Source organism: Excalfactoria chinensis, chromosome 1 (assembly GCF_039878825.1).
Source record: "Excalfactoria chinensis isolate bCotChi1 chromosome 1, bCotChi1.hap2, whole genome shotgun sequence".
In the NCBI taxonomy this organism is placed as follows: Eukaryota; Metazoa; Chordata; class Aves; order Galliformes; family Phasianidae; genus Excalfactoria; species Excalfactoria chinensis.
In genome coordinates this window covers 52,845,994-52,872,817 of record NC_092825.1, presented here as the reverse complement: position 1 = coordinate 52,872,817, position 26,824 = coordinate 52,845,994, and the positions used below count along the sequence as shown (strand labels likewise).

At 43.4% G+C, this 26,824-nt stretch overlaps 2 protein-coding genes across 7 annotated transcripts in view; one reads left to right on the top strand and one right to left on the bottom strand.

The window, feature by feature from the left end:
- The window catches only part of TBXAS1 (thromboxane A synthase 1), a 244,239-nt gene extending 238,671 nt beyond the window's left edge, over positions 1–5,568 (top strand). For 4 of the 6 annotated variants that reach the window (XM_072334889.1, XM_072334898.1, XM_072334934.1 and 1 more), the window contains 2 exons: positions 2,276–2,438; positions 3,023–5,568. In XM_072334889.1, coding sequence (XP_072190990.1) covers positions 2,276–2,438; positions 3,023–3,097 — 238 coding nt within the window. In that variant the 3' untranslated portion in view covers positions 3,098–5,568. Of the gene's footprint in view, positions 1–642; positions 768–2,275; positions 2,439–3,022 lie in introns of those variants that run through there. The other 2 variants (XM_072334905.1, XM_072334916.1) reach the window with 2 other exon arrangements.
- A 502-nt stretch (positions 5,569–6,070) lies between these two features.
- Positions 6,071–23,857, bottom strand: LOC140255066 (protein mono-ADP-ribosyltransferase PARP12-like). The gene is made up of 12 exons (XM_072342377.1): positions 23,250–23,857; positions 22,528–22,666; positions 21,400–21,694; positions 20,063–20,158; positions 18,782–18,905; positions 17,347–17,542; positions 14,899–15,019; positions 13,637–13,733; positions 11,950–12,028; positions 10,684–10,814; positions 9,869–10,017; positions 6,071–9,109 (listed from the first exon to the last, which is right to left on the bottom strand). The coding sequence occupies exons 1-12, from the start codon at positions 23,855–23,857 to the stop codon at positions 8,835–8,837; spliced, it is 2,310 nt and encodes a 769-aa protein (XP_072198478.1). The 3' UTR covers positions 6,071–8,834.
- Positions 23,858–26,824: the final 2,967 nt, after the last annotated feature.

The following is a 26,824-nucleotide window of genomic DNA, read 5'->3' as shown; positions in this document are numbered from 1 at the left end:
ACTGGCACGGAGCTGCACAGGAGTTTCATCCAGCTCATGGCTAATTTGGAGCAGTCTTTCCACTGGAGATCTTGTAATAGTTTGGGAATGCTGTGAGTGGGGAACCTATCCCATCTCCTACTGGGAATATTCTCTGTGTCCATAAGCTGGCTTCTCAACTCTGCTTACATGGAACATTTATTATGTTCAGCTACAAGGACTGCTGACAAGTTGTCTTCTTGTACCCTGCAGCTGCTGCACTGAGCTTACAGGGAGGGCCCACAGAGCTTTAGCTTCGTGGTGCTGTGTGGAAGCACAGTTTTGTTTTGTGCACAGCTTTATTTTAAGCTGTTTTGTGGGCAGCTATATTTTAAGCTACTGCCGTGTTGAAAAGTCTACTAAGAAAGAAAGTGTATGCTGTGCAAATAATGGTGTGATGCAGGCAGCCTTTGCTGGTCGGTCAACACGTGTTGTAGGTGGGTTTGCCCAATGGATTTCTTCTGGAGTAAATCTTGACATACACTGTACCAAGCACCTGAGGTTATGAAGAAGAGCAATGCAAGAATAAGAGAAGCCCAGAGCTCTTGTTAGGCAGGAATCTTAGCAATAACTGGAAGTCTGGAGTGGGTTTTTTGTTGGTTTATTTTTTTAACGTTTATCTAGAAATGTCATCACTGTTCACCACCTTAATGGTGATATGAAAGTGCATAATGGGGTAATATGGATAACAAGGACTGAAGACCCCTTGACTCAGTATGCAACAGTCAGCAGTGATTAGGACATGAGGTATGGTCCTCTCTTATCAAATTTGGAGATCTATGTACTTTCTACGGTAGTATCTCAATCTTATTTAGAGCATCTAAGCATGGGGATGGAGCTAATAGAAATGTGCAGTATGATTTTGTTTTTCAAACCTCCAAATAGTACGTATTACTTTTCATCTCCAAATCCTGCAAGAGTTTGTTGGACCTTAGACTGAAGTTCTTGCAAACCATATGTAAGTGAGCAAGAGATTTTCAAGGAATCCCCCGTAGATGAAAACCAGAACTTTTATTGGCAAGCTGTAGTGGAAATGCTAAGTCAGGGCTTGAAGCAGTGATTGAGAACCTGGTGGAAAGGCAGGGCCAATCCAGGGGAGTTCAGGCACATGCAATGTACCTGAGCAACCAAAAGGGGTAGAGCCTGGATCCATCCCTTCCCAGAACTCATTTAAGGATTGGCAGTGGAGGTGAGTGTATCTTGCTGGAGATCCCCTCTTATCTGCAGCCTTCAAAAAGTAAGCAGATTCTTTCCTTTGTTTCTGTGCCCACAGCTGTTGCATTTGAGCAAATCCTCACTTGCTGCAGCCTGGGACCTTGCTGCTCTGCTGTTATTGCTGTGCTTTCTATTGTGTTACAGCATGCAGAACTAGTAAAGTAGTTCTCTATGACCAGCACGGCTCTGAATGCTCTATGACCTGAGGGGATTATGTAGATTGATGGGATAGTTCCACCTCTGTGTCTAAGATACAGCCAACTTTGTAGACAATGACAGAGTGTAGCTATTTGGTTTGGACCACTGACCGCATAGGTGTCTTGTTTCCTTCCTTGTGAGGAAAAAAGAAAGAAAACCCTTGTTTCTAATGAGTCGGTCAAGTATTTTTGAGTTAGGTAGTTGACGCAAACCTGTGTATAGACTGCCACATTAACATTTGCTCTGATAAATAAATGGGGACATTTCCACTGTGAAAACAGAAGGATCTGCAATGTCATTGTTTTCTAGTTGGGAACATAGTCTCTTCGGGCTAAGAGTGGAAGGAAGGGCTGCACTGAATTATAGCAACCGTCTTCCGTTGCCTGCCCGATCCCATAAGATGATTTCATCACACCTTACAAGAGAAATTAGGAAGGCTAAAAGCAGTTCTTGTTGATTTGTTCCTGCAGTGCACAGCAATGAAGCACTGTTGCTAGTTCTAGTTAGTTTATATTCCAGTCTGTTTCCTCTAAGCTATAATCTCTCCCTCATACATGCACAGGTCTATACATGTAGCATGTCATTCCTCTGAACGTGGTCATCAAATAAAGCAATTAATTAAAAACAGGTTGCTAGTTGTACATTTGTCTGTCTGCTTCTGTCACCAGCTGGCAAAAGCTGATGTCTGCAACTCAACTAACAGTTGACTTAGGGGCATAATCTGACAATAGTGCCTTTCCACTGTCCAGTGAAATAGAAATAACTTTTGAAATGTGAATAAAATAATATGGGATGAGGAACAAAAAGAATTTATTGAACTGGTTGCCATCTCTTCTCCTTCTAGGTTTACAGAGGAGGCCAAGAAGGAGCGACATCCCTTTGCATATCTGCCCTTTGGAGCAGGTCCCCGTGGCTGTATTGGTAGGAAGATGGGTTTGCTGGAGACCAAGATGACTCTTTTGAGGATTTTGCAGATGTTTCGATTTAAGATTTGTCCAGAAACGGAGGTTTGTACATGCAGAAGCTTAAAGGCCTCACATATCAACCTCAGTGGGTTGACAGTTTATCCTAGACAGGATGACTTACTTGCCTTTGTGAATTTCTTTTTATACAGAAAACTGACAGAACCACTTCCATATTAAGTAGGAAGAGACCCTGACTGCACGTTTTAGTCAAAATATGATTTAACCCTTACAGTTTTTATAATAAAACAATCACACACCTTTGCCTTGATGGAGAGCAGTGTATCAACACTGCAGTCAAAAAACATTGTTTTATACAGAGAGAATAGGTGTATCTCTTTCCTCTTAGGATCTCAGTGCTTTAGTATATGCCTGTTCCTGTGCATATTGCACCTGTCACTTACTCAGCAGATCTACAGTATACCTGGGCAACGACTGCCTCAGCCTCTGGCTATAAATTCTATTTAATATACTACCACAGCTGACTGTAAAACAAGCACTTTACTGCTTCCACAGTAATCCTGGTATGAATTGGTCCCTGAGCAAAAACGTGTGTCAGAATGTGGGATGGTGACGTATACATAAACGAGTACATACAATCATACTTAAGTTGTTCTTTTGTCTTTCAGATTCCTTTGCAGCTGAAATCGAAAGCCACACTTGGACCAAAAAATGGAGTCTACATTATCCTAGAGTCTCGCTAAAAGAGAACGTACATTCTGTAACCTCCTGGAGTGGGACCTCGTGTTTTAATGACTTACTGAATATTAGTATTTTTCAAATACCCCAAGACAAGTAGGAACCTGACTCCCACTGAAGGTCAACAGATGCTGCCTAATTGCCACCTGGTGGGAGAGTTTCAAGCCACATTTTAAAATGAGATGTGGGCTTCACAGTCACTTGGTGGTTTTCAAATTGCTGTGAATAATATCTGTAAAGAAGCACGTGACTTTTGCCGGCTTTTCTAATTACACTTCCTTTTACTCATCTATAAGCCACACTCTAGTTCAATGGATGGAGCAGGTGTTAAGTGTACACTAGATTTACGATAGGTTTTAATTACCATTCATTAGCTAACACATTCTGCCGATGCATTTATAAAACCCTGCTTTAGAAAAAGCCCAAGAGACACCACAGTTATAGCAGAAGAGTTGGAATCCAGTGCATTGGATTTTATCCTGAACTCTGCTTAAAATCAAAGCTAAGTCTCCTGTACAATATTTAACCTCCTTGTCCCTGCAAAGTAGAAAAGGCAGCATCTTCTTCATGCTTTTGATTTTGAAATACACTTAGATTAACAACTTGCACTTGGCTCATTGCATCAGTGTGCCTGAAGAGGAATGAAGAGTTCCCCAATTTGTCTGTTAGATTCCAGTAACTAAGACCAAAGAAGTGAGGTGACAACTAATTTGTTAGTTAAGAACCGCTGTTGGAAAGGTTGACAAAAATAAGACATGATTTTAAAAGAAGTGAGAGGATTGGAGAAGCTTTAAGGATAATCAGATGTTGGTATAATATCTGCTTCACTGCTCTGAGGCCTATACTTTCCAGTTATTGCAGTTGACATGTTTATCTCATTGACTTGATGGTTCTGCATGCACTAAAGCCAATGGCCAGGGCGTGGGATCCAAGATCATCCGTCCCAGCAGTTCTCTTGGCTCTGCAGCAGATCATGTCCCAAGTGCCTGGTGATGTTCTGTGCTAAGTACAGCATTTCTCTTGGTTGGGTTGCACAGAGAAGCATCGTGGCAGCAGTGGGAAGAGACTGACTGCTCAGCTTCCCTGCAGGGATTGCTGGAAGGAGCCATCTGTTTGCTGATCCCTAGCTGAAGTTTCTCTCCAGCAAGCACCTTTTGCTGCCTTCTTCCCACATGCTGCCTTCACACTGATCAAATTTCTGCCGTTTCTCGTTCCTGGAAGATTTTGTCTTTTTTCGTTTATGAGCTTTCTTTTTTTAATCAGATCTGTACAGGGAACAGTGAAGTACTGTCCTGGCAATCACGGGATTGTTCCTATTTATGTGGAATATCTCTGGTAGGCTAACCAGAAGCGTCCTATTACAGACTATGGATTACCAATGGAGTATCTGTTATTTGAAAAGCAGCAGAGTGTATATGTCTTAATTTTCACAAGTTATCCATCACCTTTTCCTCTTGAAAGCAGCGTACTGACAGCTGATTTACTGTGCAGCTTATAGGTACAAGTGGCAGAAGGTTGGACGGTCCTTGCCTAAAAACTTCCCAGCTACCTAAATGAGCAGAAGGCTCATTTCACAATCGGAACAAGTCAGCCATTTTGGACTTGTTCGGCTCTTCAGTGTTTTGTATTTTTCATTGTTTCTTCCTTATGTAAATTAGCAGGTCTTTGTGTACTTTGTTTTTGAATACTTACTCCCATGTAAATGAAGGTTGTGTCTCGCTTTTGTACGGTCTGTTGTTTTCTGAACACTGCTCATCTATCCTGCTTATCAGAATCCTGTTTGTTTCCTTGGTATTTATCATCTGAGAGCTCCACTCATGTGTAGGGCAGCTAAACAGCTCACATTGCTGTGGCTAAACAGAGCACTGTCATCGTGAATGTCATGTTAACTCTGCTGGGAGAAAGACAGTACTGCAGTAGCTGCAATTGTGCATCACATTTTACAGGCTCGGAAATTGCACTGAGAGTCTTTCCCTGTTGCTTCTAAATTGAACAGACAGTACACAAGCAACTAAGCTGAGCTGCTACAGCCACCAGACACTGCACAGCCTTCCATTGTACCAGGATGTTTAATGATGCTGGCCCTGTCCCGGGCTCAGCAACCTGCTGCTGGAGGAGCGGTGCTGCTCTGGTCCTTGGGAGCACCCACTCAGTGCTGGCAAAAAGTGAGACATGAGACTGCCAGCAGCTCTTCGAAAGAGAAACAGGTAACAGCACAGTAACCATAGGAATAAGGAAGATGATGCAAAATAATTTCCTCTCCTCGGTACCTGTAAGTGTGTTGTCTTGCATTGCTGAGCTGTGGGTACGTTTAAAACTGGGCATGTCTACTTGCTGAGAAGCTAGCCGTCATTCTCTGAGAGGTCATAGGAAGGAAAGGCTGCTTGGTAAAGGAAAGCATCTATTAAAACCATCTTCTAGGACTCTGCAACGATTACTGAAATTAGTCAGTATAAAATAGTATTTATAATGACTGTCTGGGCTCCAGACCTCTGGCCTGCCTGGGGTAGGGGAACAGCCCAAACCGCTGTGCTCCATGCAATGCTGCTGCCAAAGGAAAGCTGTTTGCCTTCTGCTGGCTTGCCATCTGTCTCGATGGAATGGATGTGCTACCAGGATACGGAAACAACCTTTGCAACTTATCCTTCTCCTCACGTGGTATGGGAGTGAGTGAGAGGTGGAGAAAGTGAAAGATGATGGCACGTTTCACGTTCAGTTTCTTTTGTCTTAAGTAGTAAAGAGAGATCCGTATCATTCAGAAAAGAGGCTCAATCCCAATTTTTGTATAAAGTTTGGGTGTAGGGCAAATGACTCCTTAATGCGTTCATTTCTAAATTCAATCCTAAAAGCTGTAGGGGATTCCACTATTTAGCAACAGCATCTTTATGGAAGTTCCCAAGAAATCAGAAAGGTCACCCAATGTGGTGCGCTCAGAGAGTGGGGAAAAAGGAAAAAACACATAAGAAATTCAGCAGTCAAGTACCTTTTAATTTATGATACATGAGAAACTTCCCACTGAATTTTGAAGAGTGAAAAACATGGTAATTTTTCTCTCCTGGATGTTACTGGAGAAATAAGAAATAGAAAAGTAACAAACCCAGCCCCTCATACTCATGAATAAAAGTCCTAAAAATATCGTTTGTATCTGAATTAACCATCAAAATTGTTATTAAAAATAGCTCAACTTTTTGCATGTTTCCTGACCAAAGGGTAACACAGTTTTTCAGTCGGATCAAGCATGGAACAATGGCATTGGCTACGTCACTTCATAGCTGGTTAAGTTCAGAGCAAGGAAGGCAAGCCATCGGCCTTCTTACCTGCCATGAACATATAGGTAACGCGTTTTGGCACAAAGTCTCACTTTGCACAAGTAGTTCAAGCTTTCATAGCTCACACTGCCCTTAATGAATGCATTACTTGCTGAGATGAGATTAATCATATATGTTTTACTACAAATCTTTCAAGAGGAAGAATACAGCCAGTGTACTTTTCACAGAATCACAGAATTGTAGGGGTTGGAAGGGACCTCTAGAGATCATCGAGTCCAACCCCCCTGCCAAAGCAGGCTCCCTACAACACGTCACACAGGTAGGTGTCCAGGCGGGTCTTGAATATCTCCAGAGAAGGAGACTCCACCACCTTCCTGGGCAGCCTGTTCCAGTGCTCCGTCACCCTCACCGTAAAGAAGTTCTTGCGCACATTCGTGCGGAACTTCCTATGTTGAAGTTTCAGCCCATTTCCCCTAGTCCTGTCCCCACGCACTACTGAAAAGAGACCAGCTTCGCCACTATGGCTCCCACACTTCAGGTATTTATAAACCTGGATCAATTCCCTCTCAGCCTTCTTTTCTCAAGGCTAAACAGACCCAGTTCCCTAAGTCTCTCCTCATAGGGGAGATGCTCCAGGCCCTTCACCATCTTTGTGGCCCTCTGCTGGACTCTTTCCAAGAGATCCCTGTTTTTTTTGTACTGGGGAGCCCAGAACTGGACACAGTATTCCAGATGAGGCCTCACCAGGGCAGAGTAGAGGGGGAGGATCACCTCCCTCGACCTGCTGGCCACGCTCTTTTTAATGCACCCCAGTATGCCATTGGCCTTTTTGGCTACAAGGGCACACTGCTGGCTCATGGCCAACCTGTCGTCCACCAAGACGCCAAGGTCCCTCTCAGCAGAGCTCCTCTCCAGCAGGTCATCCCCCAGCCTGTACTGGTGTATGCAATTATTTCTACCTAGGTGCAAGACTCTACACTTGCTTTTGTTAAACCTCATCCGGTTTCTTACTGCCCAGCTCTCCAGCCTGTCCAGGTCTCTCTGAATGGCCGCACAGCCTTCAGGCGTGTCAGCCAGTTCTCCCAGCTTTGTGTCATCAGCAAACTTGCTGAGGGTGGTCACTATCCCCTCATCAAGGTTGTTGATGAAGATGTTGAACAAGACTGGACTTACTTCCTGGATTTAAACGTATGACTAGGGGTGTTTTCATTTAGGTATTGTGCTGCTTGCTTTACAGTTCATACAAAAAGAGCTTCTGCATAGCCTTGTTTTGGCTAACCATGCCTCAGCTCCTAGCTCACAGTGCAGATAGTACAAAGCAGCCCAACATCCACCTGTCAATCAGGATTCAGGTGAACTGGAAGGGAATGCTTCTAGAGCAGAGGTAGAGAGAAGGGTTTTTGGTTTTTTTGGTCATTAACAAACATGTCTCAAAGTTTTTATAATCCATAGTTAGCATGTACTCTTTTAGAAGCATTAACATAGCGGTAAGTGCAGGATGCCAAGTAATCTGTGCATCAGCAGCTTTCATCCTAAGAAATGCCCAGTAGTTCAAGATTCTTGTTTATCTGCATGCACTGACTGCTCAGCGCTAATAACGCATAACATCTGCTGCTGAGAGCAGTTAGAAACTCAACTCAGTCTTGAGATTTCTAACATTTTCAGTTCTGCACCTGAAGACTACTCACAGTTAAATGCTCTTCTTCAGCAAGAAAGTCCAGACACCTTGGTTATATGGTAACTAGTACGTCCCCTGCAACTAAATACATCTAATACAAGCAAGAGATACTCATTCTTTCACAGCAGTTACAACAGAATCACATAAATACTTCAGAGAAAGAGCATACTGTTCAGTAAGCAGTGCAAGCATTGCATTTCATGCCCAAGCATAATATTCTAGAATGAGGTGAGTCACTTTCTCATCTCCTCACTCTGTGTACGCCAGCACTCGCTCATTTGTAGGCACAGCAAATGTCATTAAAAATGTGTGCAGCCTCATTTGCAAACACTTTAATGTCTCCTGTTGTAGGCGACTATTAAAGAAGCAGGTTTTATCAAATTCTGAGTCAAAAGATAAAAAGGTAGAATTGGGCAGCCGCTGAACAGACAACACTGGTAAGGATCTATCCTGAAGCAACTGTGATTGAGTATTTTTTAAACTTGACAGCTACAGACAATTTTCATGTTACAACCATTAGTGAATCCATCTAGTAAACACACAGAAGCTTCAGAACACTGTAGGACCAGAAAAGCTGACACCTGGTACTACAACAGGAGACAGACAGAGGATTTTAATTCTAAAATATCCTTTGTGTCTTTTTACTTCTTGACTTCCATAGTACAGAAGGGATAGGATAAATGTCTGAATGCTCATCTACCCAACTATATGACTTCTAGAAATCACTTTCCCCAGTTACATCAAGACAAATATAATGTTTATTTGAGCTATGTGTAATGATGACCTGTTTTGCTGCTATGGCATTCCTGCACATGCCTGGTCCGAGTATTCTATGATATACTCTGGATAAACCTGCTGCTTCTCGAAGATGACAAAGATGGAAGGGTTTGAAGAGCAGTTCACACAGCTGTCGTAGAAGTTCTGGTTGTCCTTCAGGGGAGGGCGAACATAACTCGACCTACCAACAGTGAACTCTCCCACCAACACTCGTGCCAGAAACATGGTCTTGGTGCTTGAACCTTCCCTGCAGTAGGCATCAGAATACGATGCATCCCTTGCAAAATAGCTTCCTGCAGAAAAGACATCAAGACTGAATTGATAAGACACCAAAGTTACAAAGATGGAAAGAATACAGCGTAAAAGCAAATGCACAACAAAAAGCCATGAAGCAGTTTATGACCTTTCATTACCAATCATTCTTAGTGAAAATGACCATCGTGTATTACCTACCCTTTCATTTCTGATCATATATGTGTTAAAAAGCCAAACAAGTGATGTTCTAAGTATTATTGCTTTTGTCAAAGGCTTCCCTTCTGACTCCAGTCTTCCAGCCCCCTTCCTCTCACACAGGTTCTTCTCTTGACACAGGCTACTAATACTCATTGAAACAGCTTTTTGAGTATTTTGAGAGTACTTTGAGTATTAAGCTGGGTGAGCAGTCAGCCAGCCTATCTCTTGACTTGTTCTCTTGATTTGTTGACTCTTTCATGTACACAGAATGGTGGGTATAATTTCCTACTATGTCAATAAGCCTGTAACTAGGATGGTATCTATGTGCCTGGCAAAAAACCCACCCAACCGTGTAATTCCATGTTGCATACTATAGGAGCTGGAAGAGATTGGAACAGTGTGGACCATAACAGAATGGAGCACAGAGGCCAAGGCCTTCCATTATGCCTTAGCTCCAAATGGTCATTGTGAAAGTCAGCAGTATTGTCCACAACCAGCCCCACATTGGCCAAGCGTCTCCTTTCTAGTTTTACACATCTGCAGTGATGACTGTATATATTTTAGCGAGCCTAAAGATAACAAAAGAGCTGAAAAACAACCTTTGCCATACACAGTCCCATTAAGGCCACAGATCCTCCAATCAAAGTTTTGATGACAGATGGCATCAATGTGTTTTTTACTGGTTCCATGAAATAAGAAACGTTCATCTGTCTTTCCACCATTGCTCTTTTGCATTTGTTCCTTCTGCCTGTAATGAAAAGCAGCATCATTGTAGCTCCACAGTGGCTAGACAGGTTCCAGCTCTACTAGCACTTAGAGACTAACTGTGAAGATCTTTACATTAAGACCTAAGCTTTGAGCAAACGAGATATTGTTTTCTAGCTGGATACAAACATGCTTTCAATGTACACAAATGCCTCCAGATATTTAATAACTGAAACTGTTTTGTTCCATTCACTGTTTGTTGAGTGTGTGGAGAAACTTCCATTAATTTTTTGCTAAACACAAGAATTCATGGTAAGACTTTCCCTCATTGAGTCTTGCTTCGAATTTGGAAAGCTGTTTCAGTTTAGACCAGTTACAAATCAGTGTTTCTGGTAGATGGGGCTGACATCCAGCTTCAAGGCTTCAGTGGAAAGCAGCTGCCCTTTACTCAAGCCTGGCAGACATCAGAACCATTCACACCCACAGAGCTCATGTGAATATTCTGAGCTCTAATTCTTGACTGAGTTCTGGTTTTGCTGGTACCTTTTTATTGTCATTGTTGATTCTGAACAGCTATTTCCATGGGGAAGTGGAAACAGATTCTGAAATGCTGCTGCAATTTAGGAATGCGTAGCTACCTGTAGCATACAACTAACTGCAGAGACAACAAACTTCATGCATGCACACCAGAGCAGTGTTTCATACATACCATTGATACAGTTCCCAGAGAGACGGGTTCTGAATTCTACAAATCCTTTTAATGTGTGTTTTTGGCATTGTGCGTTGAAAGCCCCCCTTGACTTTGTTGTATTCTTCAGAAGAACTGTCGAGATCAATCAGCTGTATGGGAAGAGATTGAAACACTGCTCTCATCTTTTACTAAATCATAACAAAGCCACTCTAGCTTGAGGTAAACCACTCAAACCTTTGAAGTCTTTTCTGTGCTTGGGAAAAAAGGCAGATTAGAGATCCCTACTGTATAAAAGTGAACTCAGCTAGGGAACTAGCTAACTCCTGGGGGTTAAAATACCCAGCTTGCTTGCCCAAAGGATGCTGATGGAACAGCATGTGTTTTGCAAACAACCCCTTTTACTATCTAGGCTGAGATACACATATCTGCTGAACAGTACCTAAATACTCAGAACTAATCAGTACCTAGAATCATGGAATCATTGATGTTGGAAAAGACCTCTAAGATCATCTAGTCCACCCATCCTCCTGCCACCAGTATTGTCCCTTAAACCAAGACCATGAAAAATAAACAAAACCAGAAAATTTATGTAGCAGCAAATCAACAGCCACACACTTTTAAGTCGTTTTTGTTTGTCCTTTTCTACAGCCAGTGAACACAAACTACACTGCCTGTTTTACATTTTACAGATTAACCATTTTCAAGCTTCTTGTCGGGTTTCTTCTATAGGTATAATTACTGTATTTGACTGAGATGGTGGTGGAGGAAGGCAGGAAGTCAGTGAAGGTAAACCATGCAGTTATTAGCTGGGCGTGTTACAGAGGTACAAAAGTTCACTTCACTGGAACTCTGCTGATTTCAGCGGTGCTCCACAGATGTACAACTGTCTACTTACATAAACCTCAGGGCCTGGCTACCCCAAAGTTTAGAGGCATGATTTATCTCTTATGCCTCAGGACATGTTGGACTTCTTTAAAACTAAGTACCTTAGGCATCAGTTACAGTCTAGCTAATACTGTAATTTGCCTCCAGGCAAATTTGCCAAGGACTGGGATGGATATGTGGCTGTGAAAGTCAATGCTACCATGGTTATATTATCGCTATTTGTTAGTTTAGACCTGGTTCCAGTTTCACCTCTTGGCCTGCCCAGTGTGACATCAAGCTCAAACTGAGAAATCCCTCTGCATTACATCACTCTCAATTACTCATCTACAAAAGACATCAAATTTAACAAGCCCACACTTCAAGAACACTGATGGAAGAATGAAACAAAAAGCTCCAAACCTTGAATCCCAGCTCAGGCAGAGCAGATTTGTCCCAGTGAGATGGAATCCTCTTAAATTCTTCTGTATTCTTAAAGCCCCTGTATAGTACAAGACAGTAAGGAAAGGCAATTAAAACAAAGCAAATCCTTACCTTTTATGAACATATCAGTCATGGTTTGGCCTAATATCTGGGATTAGAGGGCAAAGGTACCAACAGAGCCATGCCCTGGGAAAGGTGGGGGGGAAATGGAAAAGGTAGGGAGATGGGCCTGGATGAGGAAGAACAGTGGCAGCAAGCTAAAGGAAAAAAAACCCAACAACTTAGTTTCCTAAATAAAGCAGCAGAATGTGAGATAATACAATATGATTGAAACTGAACCAATACATCAAATAAAATGCAAATGAGAGAGAGTTTCCAAAACCAAAGTCCTTACTCGAATGCTGTAGCTGAACCAGCCCAGGAGCAAAGAGGGGGAAGTCTTGTGACTCCCAGCCCGTTTTTAGCTTTCCCTCCAAACAGAAAGGGAAAAATGAAATGTTCTGGGAGTTGTAGTTCTTTTTTCTCTTCGGAAACTAAGGGACCAGAAATATCAGCAATGCACAGAACTGCAGCATTAACTCTTTAACTCTCAATGCACTGCATTATGTTATGATGTGCAATACCAATGAAAAACCATCAAACCATAACAATACGATACTAAGCATTTTTGCCATGATAAGGGAGAAAAAAGACAACTTAACATACTCAAAAACATTCCAGAATTGGCTTTTAAGTTCAGTAGATGAGAATATTTTCCCACATTGTTACGTCAAGACTTATGGCAGAGGGCAAGATGCCAAATGAGCAAAGAATTTTGACGTACACTGAACTAAACATGAAATTAGTTTTCTTAGTTGTAAAGAGTAGCGGTAGCAATGGTAATGGGAGGACGACTGGACTAGATGATCTTGTAGGTCCTTTCCAACGTTGTGATTCTATGATCCTACGAGTTGAATGTGCACAAAAAAGCCTCGCTATATATGAATGTATACATAGCTTTGCAATATAAAAATGCACCCACTACATCAGAAACAGAACAGATACAGCCCCCTCTTTCTTCCACCACCAATTCAGTTAATTAAAGTCTTTAGCTGCTGCTCCTTCTTGTGTTCAAATCAGTGTGCTGCAAGGGAATGCATTAAAAAAAACATGCAATTATATAAAACTTTTCCCTTTTCAGACTTCCACCTTTTGATCCACTTGTGCCAACTACTGCTTACCTCTCGGATCCTCTAGCTGTTCTCACAATAACTGTTTCTGAACTCATACTGAGCTTTGAAAATGCATCTCAGATGTCAGAAAAGGCTAGTGCACATACACTTTATTGCTTCTATCTGTACCAGTTGCTCTAAGAAATAAAATAGCTCCCTGCTATAAGCAGCTCAATACAACACTGCAATATGTTGAATTATCTTCTACACTTGCATAGTTTTTGTGGGGAAGTCCAAAATTCCTTCACCCTTAAGACTCCCATGTTGCCTGGCCTCAGTTCAGGGCTGGAATACTGCCTTGGTTATGTGTTGCAACAAAGGTATGTCTCTTCTCTCCATTTCTTTAAAACTGTTTTAACAGATCTCTTTCACCTTATTAATACTCTTCCTTGAGCACTGAACACTATTCCCAATCCACTACACCCATCACCTCACAACAGGCAGTTGCAGTTTACCTTTTTCTTAACTTTTCGACTTCCGACTGAGACACAAATTTAGGTCTTCTGCAAACCTTTCTCTCTGTTCTATAGCGAAGATTTTTCTGAGTCATGGCTGGGGAAGAAAAAGAAAACAAACAGAATGTGGTGTTTTAACCTGGCAGCTAAGTACCACGCAGCCATTCATGTGCTCCTGATTGGGATGGGGGAGGGAATAAAAAAAAACCCAAAAGCCCAAGATCTCGTGGGTTGAGATAAAGACAGCTTAATAAGAAAGGGAAGAAAACAAGAATAAAAGCAAGTGATGCACAACACCAGTGCTCACCACTCACCCACCCATTCTAAGTAAATCCCCAAGCAACAGTAGCCCTTCCTGGCCAACTCCCCCGGGTGTATTGTTCCATATGACACACTATGGTATGGGGTTATCTCTTTGGCCAGTTTGGGTCAGCTGTTCTGGCTGTGTCCCCTTTCACATTCCTTGTGCACTCCCAGCTCCTTGCTGGCAGGTCAGCACAAGACTCAGTTTAAGCACTGCTCTGCAACACGAAGAAGAATTCCAGTTTCAGTTTTGCTCTTAGCTTTTTAAGGAACTGACAGCTATGGAAATTTTGCTTTCATTGTTCTATAAACTAATCATAAACAAAAAGGCCCTCTGTTACAAAAAATAATCTACTGTTGATCCATGGATTGTATCGACTCCTCAATTTGCAATCAAGATACTGTTATCCTTCATGTATTTGTAGATTTCAGACTCTATAACTGACAGGTGTGACAGGCCACTCATTTTTGCTGACCACCACCAGAGACAAATCACAGCAAAGTGAACCTGGGAGTTATCCTGGGTCTGGGACCTCACATAGCTGCTATCACATCATCCTTGCAACTAAAAGGCAGTAGCAGCCAACAAAATTGAGGCCTCATCTTCAGAGACAGAGTGAGTGAGAGCATGCCACTTCTTCCAGAAGCTTCCTAGGGTTAGTGCTGGTACTACTATCAAAGGAAACGTTAGTATTTCACTTGCTGGCACACATTTTTAAACCTAGCACAAGAAACCCTTAAAAATGAAAGGATTGGTGGAATAAGAAAGCCACTCTGATGTATTAGCAGCTCTTATAAAAGCTATGAGAACTCTGACAGGAGCTCTCTCTCTGTGTACAAATGAAGGTCAAAGTTATGAAAGGCAAACTTGATCTCTTGTATTAATGTAGTTTAAGACTATAGATGACCTGGAAGAGAGGGAAAGAGAGAGAAGTAAACAAAATGAAAACAGAACATACTTCCAAAATCCAGTTCATATTCATGCACTCCTGCCTTGAAGTTCAGCTTTGGAGAACTTCCCGCAGTGTAAGCTTTCTCCAGGTCATCACTGCTTACAGTGGCAGCTGCTTGCTCACTATCCTGTCAGGCCAAAACCAGAAGAAAACAAAATATTCATCTGGTCTGTTACATACTAGCAAGTTCAAAAAACAACAAGTATTAGAAGGTGGCTGCAGGCCGTACCACACTTTATGAATAGAATCATAGAAGCCCTAGAACTGGACGGGATGCTTAAAGATCATCTTGTTTAACTCGCTTGTAATGAGCAGATGCATTCACAGCTAGATGAGGTTGTCCAGGGGATGATTCAGACTCACTTTGAAAGTCTCCAGGGATGGGGCATCCACCGCCTCTCTGAGCAACTTAGTGCAGTGCCTCAACACACTTGCTGTAAAAGACTTTTTTCTCATATCCGATCTAAATCTACCCTCCTTGAGCTTAAAGCCGTTTCCCCTTGTTCTGTCACCACAGACCCTGCTGAAGAGTCTGTCCCCTTCTTTCCTGTAGCTGAAAAGCCACTATCAGGTCACCTCGCAGCCTTCTCCAGGATGAAAAGCATCAGTTCTCTCAGCCTGCTCTTGGAGGAGAGGTACTCCATCCCTGAGACCATTTGTGGCCCCCCTCTGGATGCACTCCAACAGGTCCATGTCTCTCCTGTACTGAGGACTCCACATCTAGGTGCAGCACTCCAGGTGAGGTCTCACCAGTGCAGAGTAGAGGGGCAGGCTCACCTCCCTCACCCTGCTGGCCACGCTGCTTTTGATGCAGCCCAGGAAACCGCTGGTTTTCTGGGCTGTGAGGGCAAATTGCTAGCTTATGGCTAGTGTCCCGTCCATCAGTATTACCAGGTCTTTTTCAGAAAGTCTACTCTCAACCCTTTCATCCCCCAGCTTGTACTGGTAGTGAGGGTTGCCTTGGCCCAGGTGCCAAACCTTGCATTTGGATTTGTTGAACTTCATGAGGTTCACCCGAGCTCACTTTTCAAGCCTGCCTAGGTCCCTCTGGATGGCATCTCAACCTTCAGGTGTGTTGACTGCACCCCACAGCTTGGTGTCATCAGCAGTGCACTCAACCCCACTGTCGATGACAGTGATGAAGATATTAAAGAGTATCAATCCCAGCACTGACCCCTGGGGGACACCACTTGTCACTGATCCCCATCCAGATGCTGAGCCATTGATCACCTCTCTGGGCTTAATCCTACAGCCAGTTCTTTGTCTATCAAACAGCCCACCCATCAAATCCATCTCTCTCCAGTTTGGAGAGAAGGATGTTATGGGGCACTGTGTCAAAGGCCTTACTGATGTCCAGATAGATGACATCAGTGGCTCATCCTTTGTCCACTGATGCAGTGACACAATCATAGAAGGCCACTAGGTTGGTCAAGCAGGATTTGCACTTGGTGAAGCCATGCTTATTCTCCCAAATCACCTCCCTGCCTTCCATGTGCCTTAGCATAGCTTCCAGGAGGATCTCCTCCATGATCTTCCCTGGCACAGAGATGAGACTGACAGGCTGGTGGTTCCCAGGGTCATCTTTTTTACCCTTTTTAAAAAAATGAGTGCAATGTTGCCTTTATTCCAGTCACCAGAGTGATACAAAGTCACCTGATCGCCACGATTTTTCAAATAGCATAGAGAGTGGCTTGGCAAATACATCAGCCAATTCCCTCAGGACTCTGCGATGCATCTCTTCGTGACCCATAGACTTGTGGATGTTCAGATTCCTCAGGCAGTCACAAACCCAACCTTTGCTTACAGTGGGAGGGACGTTGCTTCTCCAGTTGCCTCCTACCAAACCAACATTTGAGGGCTGTGTGATGAGCAGTTATCAGAGAAGACCAAGGCAAACAAGTTAAGTAACTTAGCCTTCTCCTTGTCTATTATTACCAGCCTGCCTGTGTCACTTCCTCAGGGGGATGCATGATAGTAGTTCAGACAAAAACAAGGTATTAATCAGCTGAAAAGCAGAGAAATTGCCACAAAGTAAAAGCAAGGAGTGTTACAAAGATTGAAGTTACATAGTGCAGAGTTTGCAGGGAACACTATTACTGAGACTTCACATTCACCAGTCAAACCTCAACAAAGACACACAGAGTGCTGCTACTGGAGTCTCAGAAAAGGAAGTTTTAGTTAGGAGCAATGACAAGAATGTATGTAACGTGACCCTATCTGGTATGACTCACTGAAGAACTATCTGTCAATAGCGACTGTGACTCAACAGTGACTCATCCCATCTAAGCTAGTCATATTTGCAGGAAAAACATCTCATTATACCTTTAAAGTCCATCTGTGAAGTGTATGGAGGAAGAGAGGGAGTGACAAAAGATAGGATACAAAAGAGAGGATATCAACACTTCCCAGTAATTCTGCACTCTTAGAACAAAGCTGACATTTCTCCACACTTACTTTTTTTCCATACTCCCGCCACATGCCATATTCATCTTTCCAGTACCAGATCCATTCTGTTGTAAGAATGAAGTGGGGTGGTTTGGTCACGGATGAGGCTGTGGAAAGGCGTCTAACCTTTCTTAACCCAGACTGCATATCCACAAAAGAGATGTGTGAGAAGATAAAGCTACGTTTAGAAGTAGGTCTAGCAGATCTATTAAAAAAGAAGAGAACAACTTTGTGAACTTTTACATAAAGATTCTGAAGCTCACCACAAATCCACAAATTAATTAAGCATCACTCAAGACCAGAATACAAGTCCACAGTAATTTCAGTTCTGTCTTGTTTTTGTACACATTTTATATCTTCATGTACCCAGGGTATTCTGGTGCTTCCACAACATGGGACGGGGCAGAAGGGGAGGATGGAAAATCCCGTGCTATCTCCACATCCTCCTCACAAAAGAGCGAAAGAGAAGATTACTTCTAACTATGGGATCAAACTCTGTATTGACAAACTCTAACCAAGGACGGCTTCTCAAAAGTACATGTGATACAATCATAGATCTGCAGTTTTCCACCCAGGATTATGACTTCCTATGGTAGCAGCAGTAGGAGCTAGTTATACAGTCAGCGTGAGAAATACTACAGTCTATCAATCAGACCCATCAAACTATTACCCCTGGCCAGCAGACAAGTATCTGCAGAGTTGCTCACTCACTCCCCCTCCCTGCCCCTGCAGGGCAGAAGGGAGAAAATAGGAAGAGCAAAAGCAAGCAAACTGAGTGGTCAAGGTAAAGGCAACTTATAAAGTGAAGGAAAAAGGGAGAGCAAATAAATAAAAAACAATCTAAAAAACAAATCAAGACAAAATGCTCAGCACCTCCCATGGGCAGACCATGCTCAGAGAGTTTCTGAACAGCAGCCACCTTAGAAGCCAAAAAGTCCAACTCTCCTCACCTAGCTGAGGTTTTTATGCTGAGCATGACATTATATGGCATGGAATATCCCTTCAGCCAGTTCAGGCCAGAACTCCCAGCTTCCTGCCCACCCCCAGCTACCAATCTGTGGGGGGGAATGGGACCAAGTGGGGAAACAAAGAGAAAACCTTGACTCTTTGCAATCATGGTTCAGCAACAGCTACAGTACTGGCCTGTTATCAACAGTGTTTTAGTTACAAAGCCAAAACACAGCCCTGTATGAGTTGCTAAAAAGGAATTTTTAACTCCATCCCAGCCAGATCAAGTGTGGTAAACCAATGGTCCTACACAGACCAAGGCATGCATAAATCACAATGGGTCAGATCTCAAGCAACAGCATATGAACAAAGCGAGGTCAGCAGAAGACCAAATGCAATAGAATTGCAGCAATTTATAGCCACTGAGGGCCTGGTCCATTATTGCACGTCCAGAGGGCAAACTCCAAACATTATTAAATCTTATAAGCATTCATACCTGATGTTACTGGGGTCACAATATTCTTTTTCTATTTCTTCCATATCCTCCAAGTCTTTCCAGGTATCACCATCAGAGATCTGCCATCTATACGGCAAGTGAAAATGAGTTCTGATACACTTGTCTATAAAAGTAAGGAAAAAAAAAAGAGATGCACTGTTTTTACAGTCCATGAAGATGACTTCAACATGTCAGCCACATGCACCTAGCTGGTGAAAGTATCAAACACATAGCTATGGAAAGGGTTCAGCTATGGAATCACTGCAAGCAGCAGTACTGAATTTTTCAGCATGGTCAAGCAACATTTAATTTCTGAGCTCAGGCAAAAGCTCAGTTTCTGCATGCAGTACATTTTCTTTGTCCATTGAAATTGTTAATAAGTTTGGTTGTAAAGGACTGAGCTGTGCCCTTAATTTCAAAGACAAAAATTTACAGTAAACTGAGACCACAAGCTCAGACAAGTCTATTATTTCAAATACAGCTTAACAGCATAGACCCAAACGTGTGAGATTAACCACTTAGTCCTGTGGTGGCACTGATGAAAAATAAAGCCCAGCTTTAGGATAGGAGATGGCTCAATAAGTCAACAGCCATAAAGGGTCCAGTTTGTAGTCCACTAGTGAATAGAACAGTGGTTGCAGCATCCCAGGTAACACTGGTGTCACTCAGAAATCATTCCAAGAGTTAGAATGCAGCCATTCCTCAATAGCAATGAGGAACTAATCACCAGTACACGTATGCACAAATTCCAGACTAGCTTTCACTGTAGAACAGCTGGCAACATAACAACACAAACTCAAGAAGATACTTCATGAGAAGATGCGCAATACCTCACAGAGGTACCACAGGTCAGAAACACCAAGAAGGAAAAAGATGACAAAAGGACATCCCAACAAAAGTGGCATTCTTCCTGGACAAGTCAGAATGTTTTCAAAGGGATACAGAGCTCAGACAGATGGAACAGAAGAATAATAGAAGAAACAAGGGAGAAAATGGATTTCATAATAACTTCTGCAGTTATTTGCAATCAGGAAGGACCCCCATCATTCAGTAGTCCCTTAGGTGAACCCAGCTGAAGCAGTCAATCTCAAACATAGACTAACACTAGACATTTCTAAGCACGATTAAAGCACTCCTTTGCATGTTAAACTTTCATACCAGCATTCAATATCACAGTGCAACTTAACTACAGGTAAGCATAAGCTTCCCTTTCCTCTGAAGAATTTCTATCACTTTCTCAAAAGATAAAAATAGATTGAACTTGCTATAGTCACAGCCTACCTTCAAAGATACAACTTGTGTACAGATTATACAAACAGATCTGTTCCACTTCGTTACTGGTGGATGTAGACTCCTGGCTAGAGCTGTGTTTTCTCTCTAAAGGGGAAAATTATAAATGTTATTAGTACTCTGGTTTCAGCAAGTACTCTTAGAAGAGTAGCTATGAGAAAATGCCCAAAAACAGAGGGCTTAGAGCTGCTCTGAAAGTAACGCCTCCTATTTTAGGATGTGACCCGTGACATCCGAGGCAGATGTTGGTGACGTGACAACAGAGGTTGAACCTTCCCACCAATATCCCATTATATTTTGTTGCCATGCAACAGATGGCAGCAGAAAGGCACTTTGTCACAATGGGGTCTGATATGGAAGTGCGTATGAAACAAAGATGTGTCACTGAATTTCTCCATGCCAAAACAATGGCACACATCTACATTCACCAATGCATGCTGAACATTTCTGGAGACCAAAAAGTGGACATGAGCACAGTGAGGTGGTGGGCTGTGCACTTCAGCAGTGGCAACAGAGATATGAAAAACAAGCCACATTCTGGAAGGTCATGCAGAGTTTTATGAGCGTGACATGCAGGCTCTTGTTCATTGCTGGTGAAAGTACACAGCTATTGGCGGTGACTGTGCTGAAAGATTGAGTTCTGTAGCTGAGAGTTTGCTCTATCAAACAGCATTATTGTGCTCTTTGTTGGAGTTTCCATGGAAATAAATAGGAGGCATTACTTTCAGAGCAATATATGTGTATTTGTGTTCACCTTTGGAAAGACACTGAAGTCTCTGTTAGTTTTGTATGCACTAAAGTCCTATTCCATTATCCTATCGTTGCTAAATATAACTCAGAAGCAGTTTCAAGCTGTCACCACAAAATAAGAACAGGATCCAAAGCCTCTCCATTTCTAGATGGATCTGAGTTATCTGTGCATACTACACAGTTGTTCAACACAGGCAGCTATAAATGTCAAGTCTCACAACGTGATACTTCTGTAAATCAAAACAATTAAACTGCAGTGAGAATAGCAAAGATGAGCATACGCACACTTGCAGTTTCCATTCTGCTATCCTTGAGCTTTCTTGCTAAATTATACTGACAATTCTAAGTAACTTCAAAATAAAACAAAAAACTCTGTCTCTGAGAAGCATCGAAGATACAGCTGTCAGTGAATTCTTGTGCCACATGACGGTGGCTACTTGAAAGAAAAAAAAAAAGGAGAAAATAAAAGTATTTTCATCAAATTTTTATCAATTTTCTCCTTTTTCAGCAGCATCTGCGTGACTGTAGTGACTACAGCAACCTTCTGATGTTCTCAAAAGACATTACGATCTATTTACCTTTGCACGGTGAAGACTTGTTATCCTCTGTGTCATTCTTGCTGCCCTTGCTATTTTGTATGGCATACATATTTCTGTAAATGGATGGCAGTTTCCGAATAACATCCGAGCTCATTCCCTGTCTCTCCAGTTTCTCAGAGCATTCAGATTTTGAGAAGTCATGGGATCGCTTGCAGCTGCTGCCAAATCGGCACTGTCCCCGCAAGAAGTACTGGCAAACATGCAGTTTGGTGCAAGCCTTTTTAAAGGTACAAGACCCATAAGGTCCATCACCTTTGTTGTAATGCAGGCAGACCTTGGGTAGGGGAAAAAAGTAAAAATAAAGATTCAAGTAGAATGTGCTCACATAGACTGTTTGAATTCAAGCTTCATTTTTAAACTTGCATTTAGAAGACGTACAGGTATTTTTCTTGTTTTTCCTGTTATTGTCTAGAAAGATCTTGCATCTTATTGTGCTGCTACCATAACTCTTTGGTTATCTAGTTTCGGAACAGCAGATTTCCTCAATGTGAATTTGATGGTAAGAAGAACTAGGTCTGGCTGGCAGGGAGTTAATTTTCTTCACAGCAGCCCACACACTGCTATGTTTTGGATGTCAAGCCAAAATGCTGATAACATACCATGGCCAAAGCTTTATCTTCTCTCCACAGATTGGAGCAGGAGAGACTGCAGACAGGACAAAACTGAGCTAAGCTGGCCAAAGGGACAGTCCATACCACATTAACATAATGCTCAGCAATAAGATCTGAGGGGCTGAGGGATGCCCTCTTCCAAGTTAGACACTGCTTAGAGACCAGCACGGCATCGATCTCCCAGTGGTGGTGAATTTACAACACTTCATTTCTTCCCCTACCACTTATTTAACTTTTTTATCTTATTTCCTCCCTTTTTTTCTTCCTGTTTTCTCCCAGCCATTCTGCTGGAGCATGGGAGTGAGCAAGCAGCTGTGTGTGTGCTGCCAGCCGGGGTCAACCTACCCAAGCAGGAGATCAAAGGTTGCAGATTTCATGCATTAGATTTGGATTATTGAAACCAAATTGACACCCAACACCTCCAGCCAACGCCACTCCTCTTTCACTTGGTGATGGTCACTCAGAAAGGCACAAAGAACATTTACACAGTGCTCACCTCTGGTAGGAGGGTAGGGTCATTCTGGAGCAGAAGCTGGCGAAGTTCATCACTGCTAAAAGTGTTGTCGAGTCCATGCTGTCTGAGAACAGAGAGGTTGTAGGGAGTGTAGAAGTCGTGAACAAACTTGCATTCCTTCCTACAAAGCAAAATGAAGATAACACATTAGCACAATTTGGTACCCAGTCTATATTACGTGAAATAATTTTAACAGCCCGCCAAGTTAGCTAGTTTCAGAAAAATCCGTGGCACTACTTTGTAGTGTAATCACATGATTACACAACTGCTCTGAGGATAACTGCCTTGCTACTTCTGATTTACCGCCCTCAAAGCATCACTGCAGCCCAACAGCACTGGTGTATCTGACCTGTGGTTAACACCTGTGCACGGGACAACAGCAAAGAGGCAGAAAATGCCCTCAGCCACCCGAACCAACACAGACTGGCTTGTAGTGGGGAAAGCGAGGGATCTGTGAAGAAACGACAGTGAGGCAGAAAGGAAGTGGTGGAACCAGAAAAGGTCTCTCACAACCTCTGCTGCTCTCCGCCTGGAGGAGAAAAAAAGAACCGAGTCCTGAAAGTACCTTCGACACACAGAAACAGGAAGGAACGCAGGAGGAGGGCAGAGACGGCGCAAGGCCAAGGCCCGAGGAAGGGCTCCCCTCACCCCATCTGTTCCAGGCCCGAACGCCCCCTCTCTCCCCACAGGTCCCCCGTCCTCACCTGGCCTGCTGGTTGCGGCAGACGCCCTTCAGGTGGTACTTGCAGAGGTGCAGCCGCCCGCAGCCACCCCGGCAGCCCACGCCGTGCTCCAGGCACAACCGCAGCGAGCTGGTGGCCACCACTAGCACCGTCGTCGCCGCCGCCGCCGCCGCCGCCGCCGCCCCCGCCTCGTCGGGCGTCCGAACCAGCGTGAAGCGCTGCGGGTCCTGCAACACCGCCGCCAGCTGCTCCGCCGTGGGCCGGCCCGGCAGCCGCCGCAGCAACTCCTCCAGCTCCAGGCTGCCGCCGTTGGCGCACAGCACCCGCAGCACCTGGGTGGGCAGCACCATGGCCGGCCTCGACTGCTTTCTCCCAGCAAAGCCGCTCCCAGCGGGCCGGGCCCTGAAGCGGCTCCGCCTCCGTCTCTTCCTCGCCTCCCGGGCGAGGAAACGAAAGCGAAACTGCCGACTGGAGAGCCGAGCCAGCGGCAAGGGCTGGGCTGCGGAGCGGCTGCGGCCCTGCCGGCCCGACGAGGAGCAGAGAGCTCCTGGCTCCGCCGGGACTGCCGTCATGCCCCGATGCCGCCCTAGGGGGCACTGAGCCCGCTGAGCAGCCCTCACTGCCCTCATGGCTCCGGCGGCATCACCTCTGGGCTTTGGTGATGTCATAGGACCATAGAACATCTTCAGCTGGAAGCATAAAGATCGTGGAATCTAACTCCTGGCTCCACACAGGACCACACAAAAATCAGACTGTTTGTCTGTGTTATCCAGGTGCTTCCTGAACCCCAGCAAGCTCAGTGCCAGGACCACTGCCCTTGGGAGCCTGTTCAGTGCTCACCACCCTCTGGTGAAGAACCTCTCCTTAATACCCAGCCTGACCCTCCCCTGACACAGCTCCATGGCATTCCCTCAGCTACTGTAGCTGTCAATAGAAAGGAGATATCTATAATGAAAAACTGTGACATTAGAAAGTAAATTACTTCTAACCACACCAAACACGAGGTCTGATCAGTTATCAGGCATACAATTACACTTCCCCAGTGAGATCAGGAAGGGAGTGACAAGATGAGCAGCTGGACAAGTACACTGAGCAGAAGAAAAGCTATACTAGGTCAGTCAGAGGTCCACTCCAATCTGCAGCCTGCCTCCAACAAAGGATGTCACCACATGCCCTGGGGACAATGTGAGAGGCTATAGAATAATTGAATTATTGTCCTTCACTCCTTCTTTCCAGCTTCTGCCAATTACATATCTCGAACCACAAAACATATGTTACCTTCGTGACTGATTTTATTTCATTCTGATTTTATAGCCACTCATATCCTCCTTTGTTGTCTCTGAGGCACTGGCACAGCTGCCCAGAGAAGCTGTGGGTGCTTCTGGGTTCATTCCCTGGATCTGCTCAAGGCCTGGTTGGATGGGGCCCTGGGCAACCTGAGCAGCTGGGTGGCAGCCCTGCCCATGGCAGGGGGTTGGAGCTGGATGGGCTTTAAGGTCACTTACAACCCAAGTCATTCTGTGATTCTCTGATTCTATGCCATCATCCTGTAGTTTGGGCTGTCCTCCGTTCTCTAGCTGTCTTGCCTCAAGGGACAGGCCTGCAGATGGTGTTTTTTTTCCTCTGTCTTCTGTTGCTTTTCTAATAATTCCTGCTGTTCGATTTTGTTGGTTGCTTTTGAGGATGGAGTGTCACAGCTCATTTGGATCTCCTAAATTCACAGGACCTCTGTGCCCTGTAAATTAATTTTTATTTGATGAGTTCATTAGTAGAGAAGACAAACAAGCACATCAAACAAGGACTCAATCCCCTTCTGTCTAAAAAGGGAATGTAAAAGTCTAATCTAAGGTGTGAATTTGCTAAGTCATCACTTCATTAACTCATAACTCTTGTACCCATGAGCAAAATTGTAACATAGCTGACAGTGAGAGAATCCATGCCTTCTCTGTCACTGGGAGGCACGAAAGCCTTGGAATCCCAGCTGCTGTTGGATCAACCTTAAAAGCCTTTTTGATGTACCTTTCAGCTTGGGAATAGCATGGAACAGAACAGAACAGAACAGAATACAATAGCTCCAATTGGAAGTGACATACAAAGACCACTGAGTCCAACTGTTTGGTCTATACCATTTCTTTAAGTTAGTGGATACTAAAGAAACTTCCAACTGTTTAATATGCAAGACAGCAAGCTGAAAGTGATGGTGGCTGCTTAATGACCTTTAGCCCTGTGTGTTGCTCTCACTTTGACCTAATGGTTCCTAGAGTGCATCAAACCTGAGAAGGTGTCAGTTGAACACCCATGTTGGAGCTGGTGTCTTCACAGAATTAACCTTTTATCCTTAGATCTCAATACTGACGAGTAATAGCTCAGAAGCCATTCAGTCACTGAATAGCCAGAACGATCATTGTCATTTTTTTTTCCACAGGATTAGAAAGCTGAACTAGAAAAACAGCCAAAGGCTGATGCAAGGGGAAGATGTGCAGAGTTTCTTTTGAGTACCTTCCCAAAGCAAATCATGGTTTATTCCTTCTCACACAAGTTTCTTGTAGTTTGTTCTGTGGCATGTTCCTCAGGAAGAAAAAAAGTACCTCTTTGATTTGATACAACTTCCCCACCTACGAATAATATATAAGCAAAATTGGATTTGCTCCTTTAGAAGAATCTCCTGCTAATGAAAAAGCCAGTTTTCATCTGTAAAATTAAATACTTCCAATATAAGAATGGATTACATGAGAACTAAGGGAGCACATAAGGCATGTTTCTTCTCTTCATCTCCCAAAAATGCTAATTAAAGGTAAGGCTGGCACTGTTTTGTTAAATTGTCATCGTTATGTAATTGCTTATGGGCTGTTATACCTACAGTTTATGACTGCTTTGTGCATTGGCCTTGTAATAAGCTCCTTTTAAGCATTCCCTATGGCTTCAGAACAGCTGCTGGACTTGCAAAGGGATTTTTAGTAGTTGTTGGACTTCATATGTAACAGTTTCAGTGCGCCATCTCTGATAATACGTGATGTACTGTGCTATGAAAACTTTACAGTAGAAATATTTGAGGTCCAATCATTCAATAAACATCTTTATTTTTCGTAAGAGTTAACAGACAATTGTATTGTTTTGAATTGTCACCTCATGTATTTGTCTTCAAAATATAGTAATTCCGTGATTTTTCACTGAATTTGAGCACACACCTTTAAAAGATCCCTAGTTGCAATAGTACGGGGTGCAACTCATTTCCCACCCCATCCGATTTAGCTGTTCCCCTAGCTAGCATGGCGAAGCTCCTTGCTTTGTTGTCCGAAGTACTGCGCCTTAACTGCATTTCTGTGGAATTTGTGCATGCACAGGTAAGGAAAATGAACAGAATAACATAGATTTTGAACTTAGTTGTGAGCTAGGATGTACTTTGACAAAATGTTGCCTTCTGATCAGTACCTTTGTACTGCTGACCATCAGGGGCTTAGCAGCTTGAAGTGCAGGATGTTAGCTTGACAGTGTTTTTGATCACTTCTCAACCTACATTCAAGCACATATTTGGAGGGCTAATCCTTTTTCCAGTGATGGTCTGGCAGCATGGTTACTTTAACACTTGGTTAAAC

What these genes read in the sequence shown, in the direction of transcription:
- LOC140255066 (XM_072342377.1), bottom strand. Translation starts at nt 23,857, where the DNA reads ATGAGGGCAGTGAGGGCTGCTCAGCGGGCTCAGTGCCCCCTAGGGCGG. An exon ending in TGTGACCCCAGTAACATCAG is followed by an intron (nt 17,543 to 18,781) that starts GTATGAATGCTT and finishes CTTTTTTAATAG; the next exon opens with ATCTGCTAGACCTACTTCTA. An exon ending in CTCTGGGAACTGTATCAATG is followed by an intron (nt 10,018 to 10,683) that starts GTATGTATGAAA and finishes TTTTCATTACAG; the next exon opens with GCAGAAGGAACAAATGCAAA.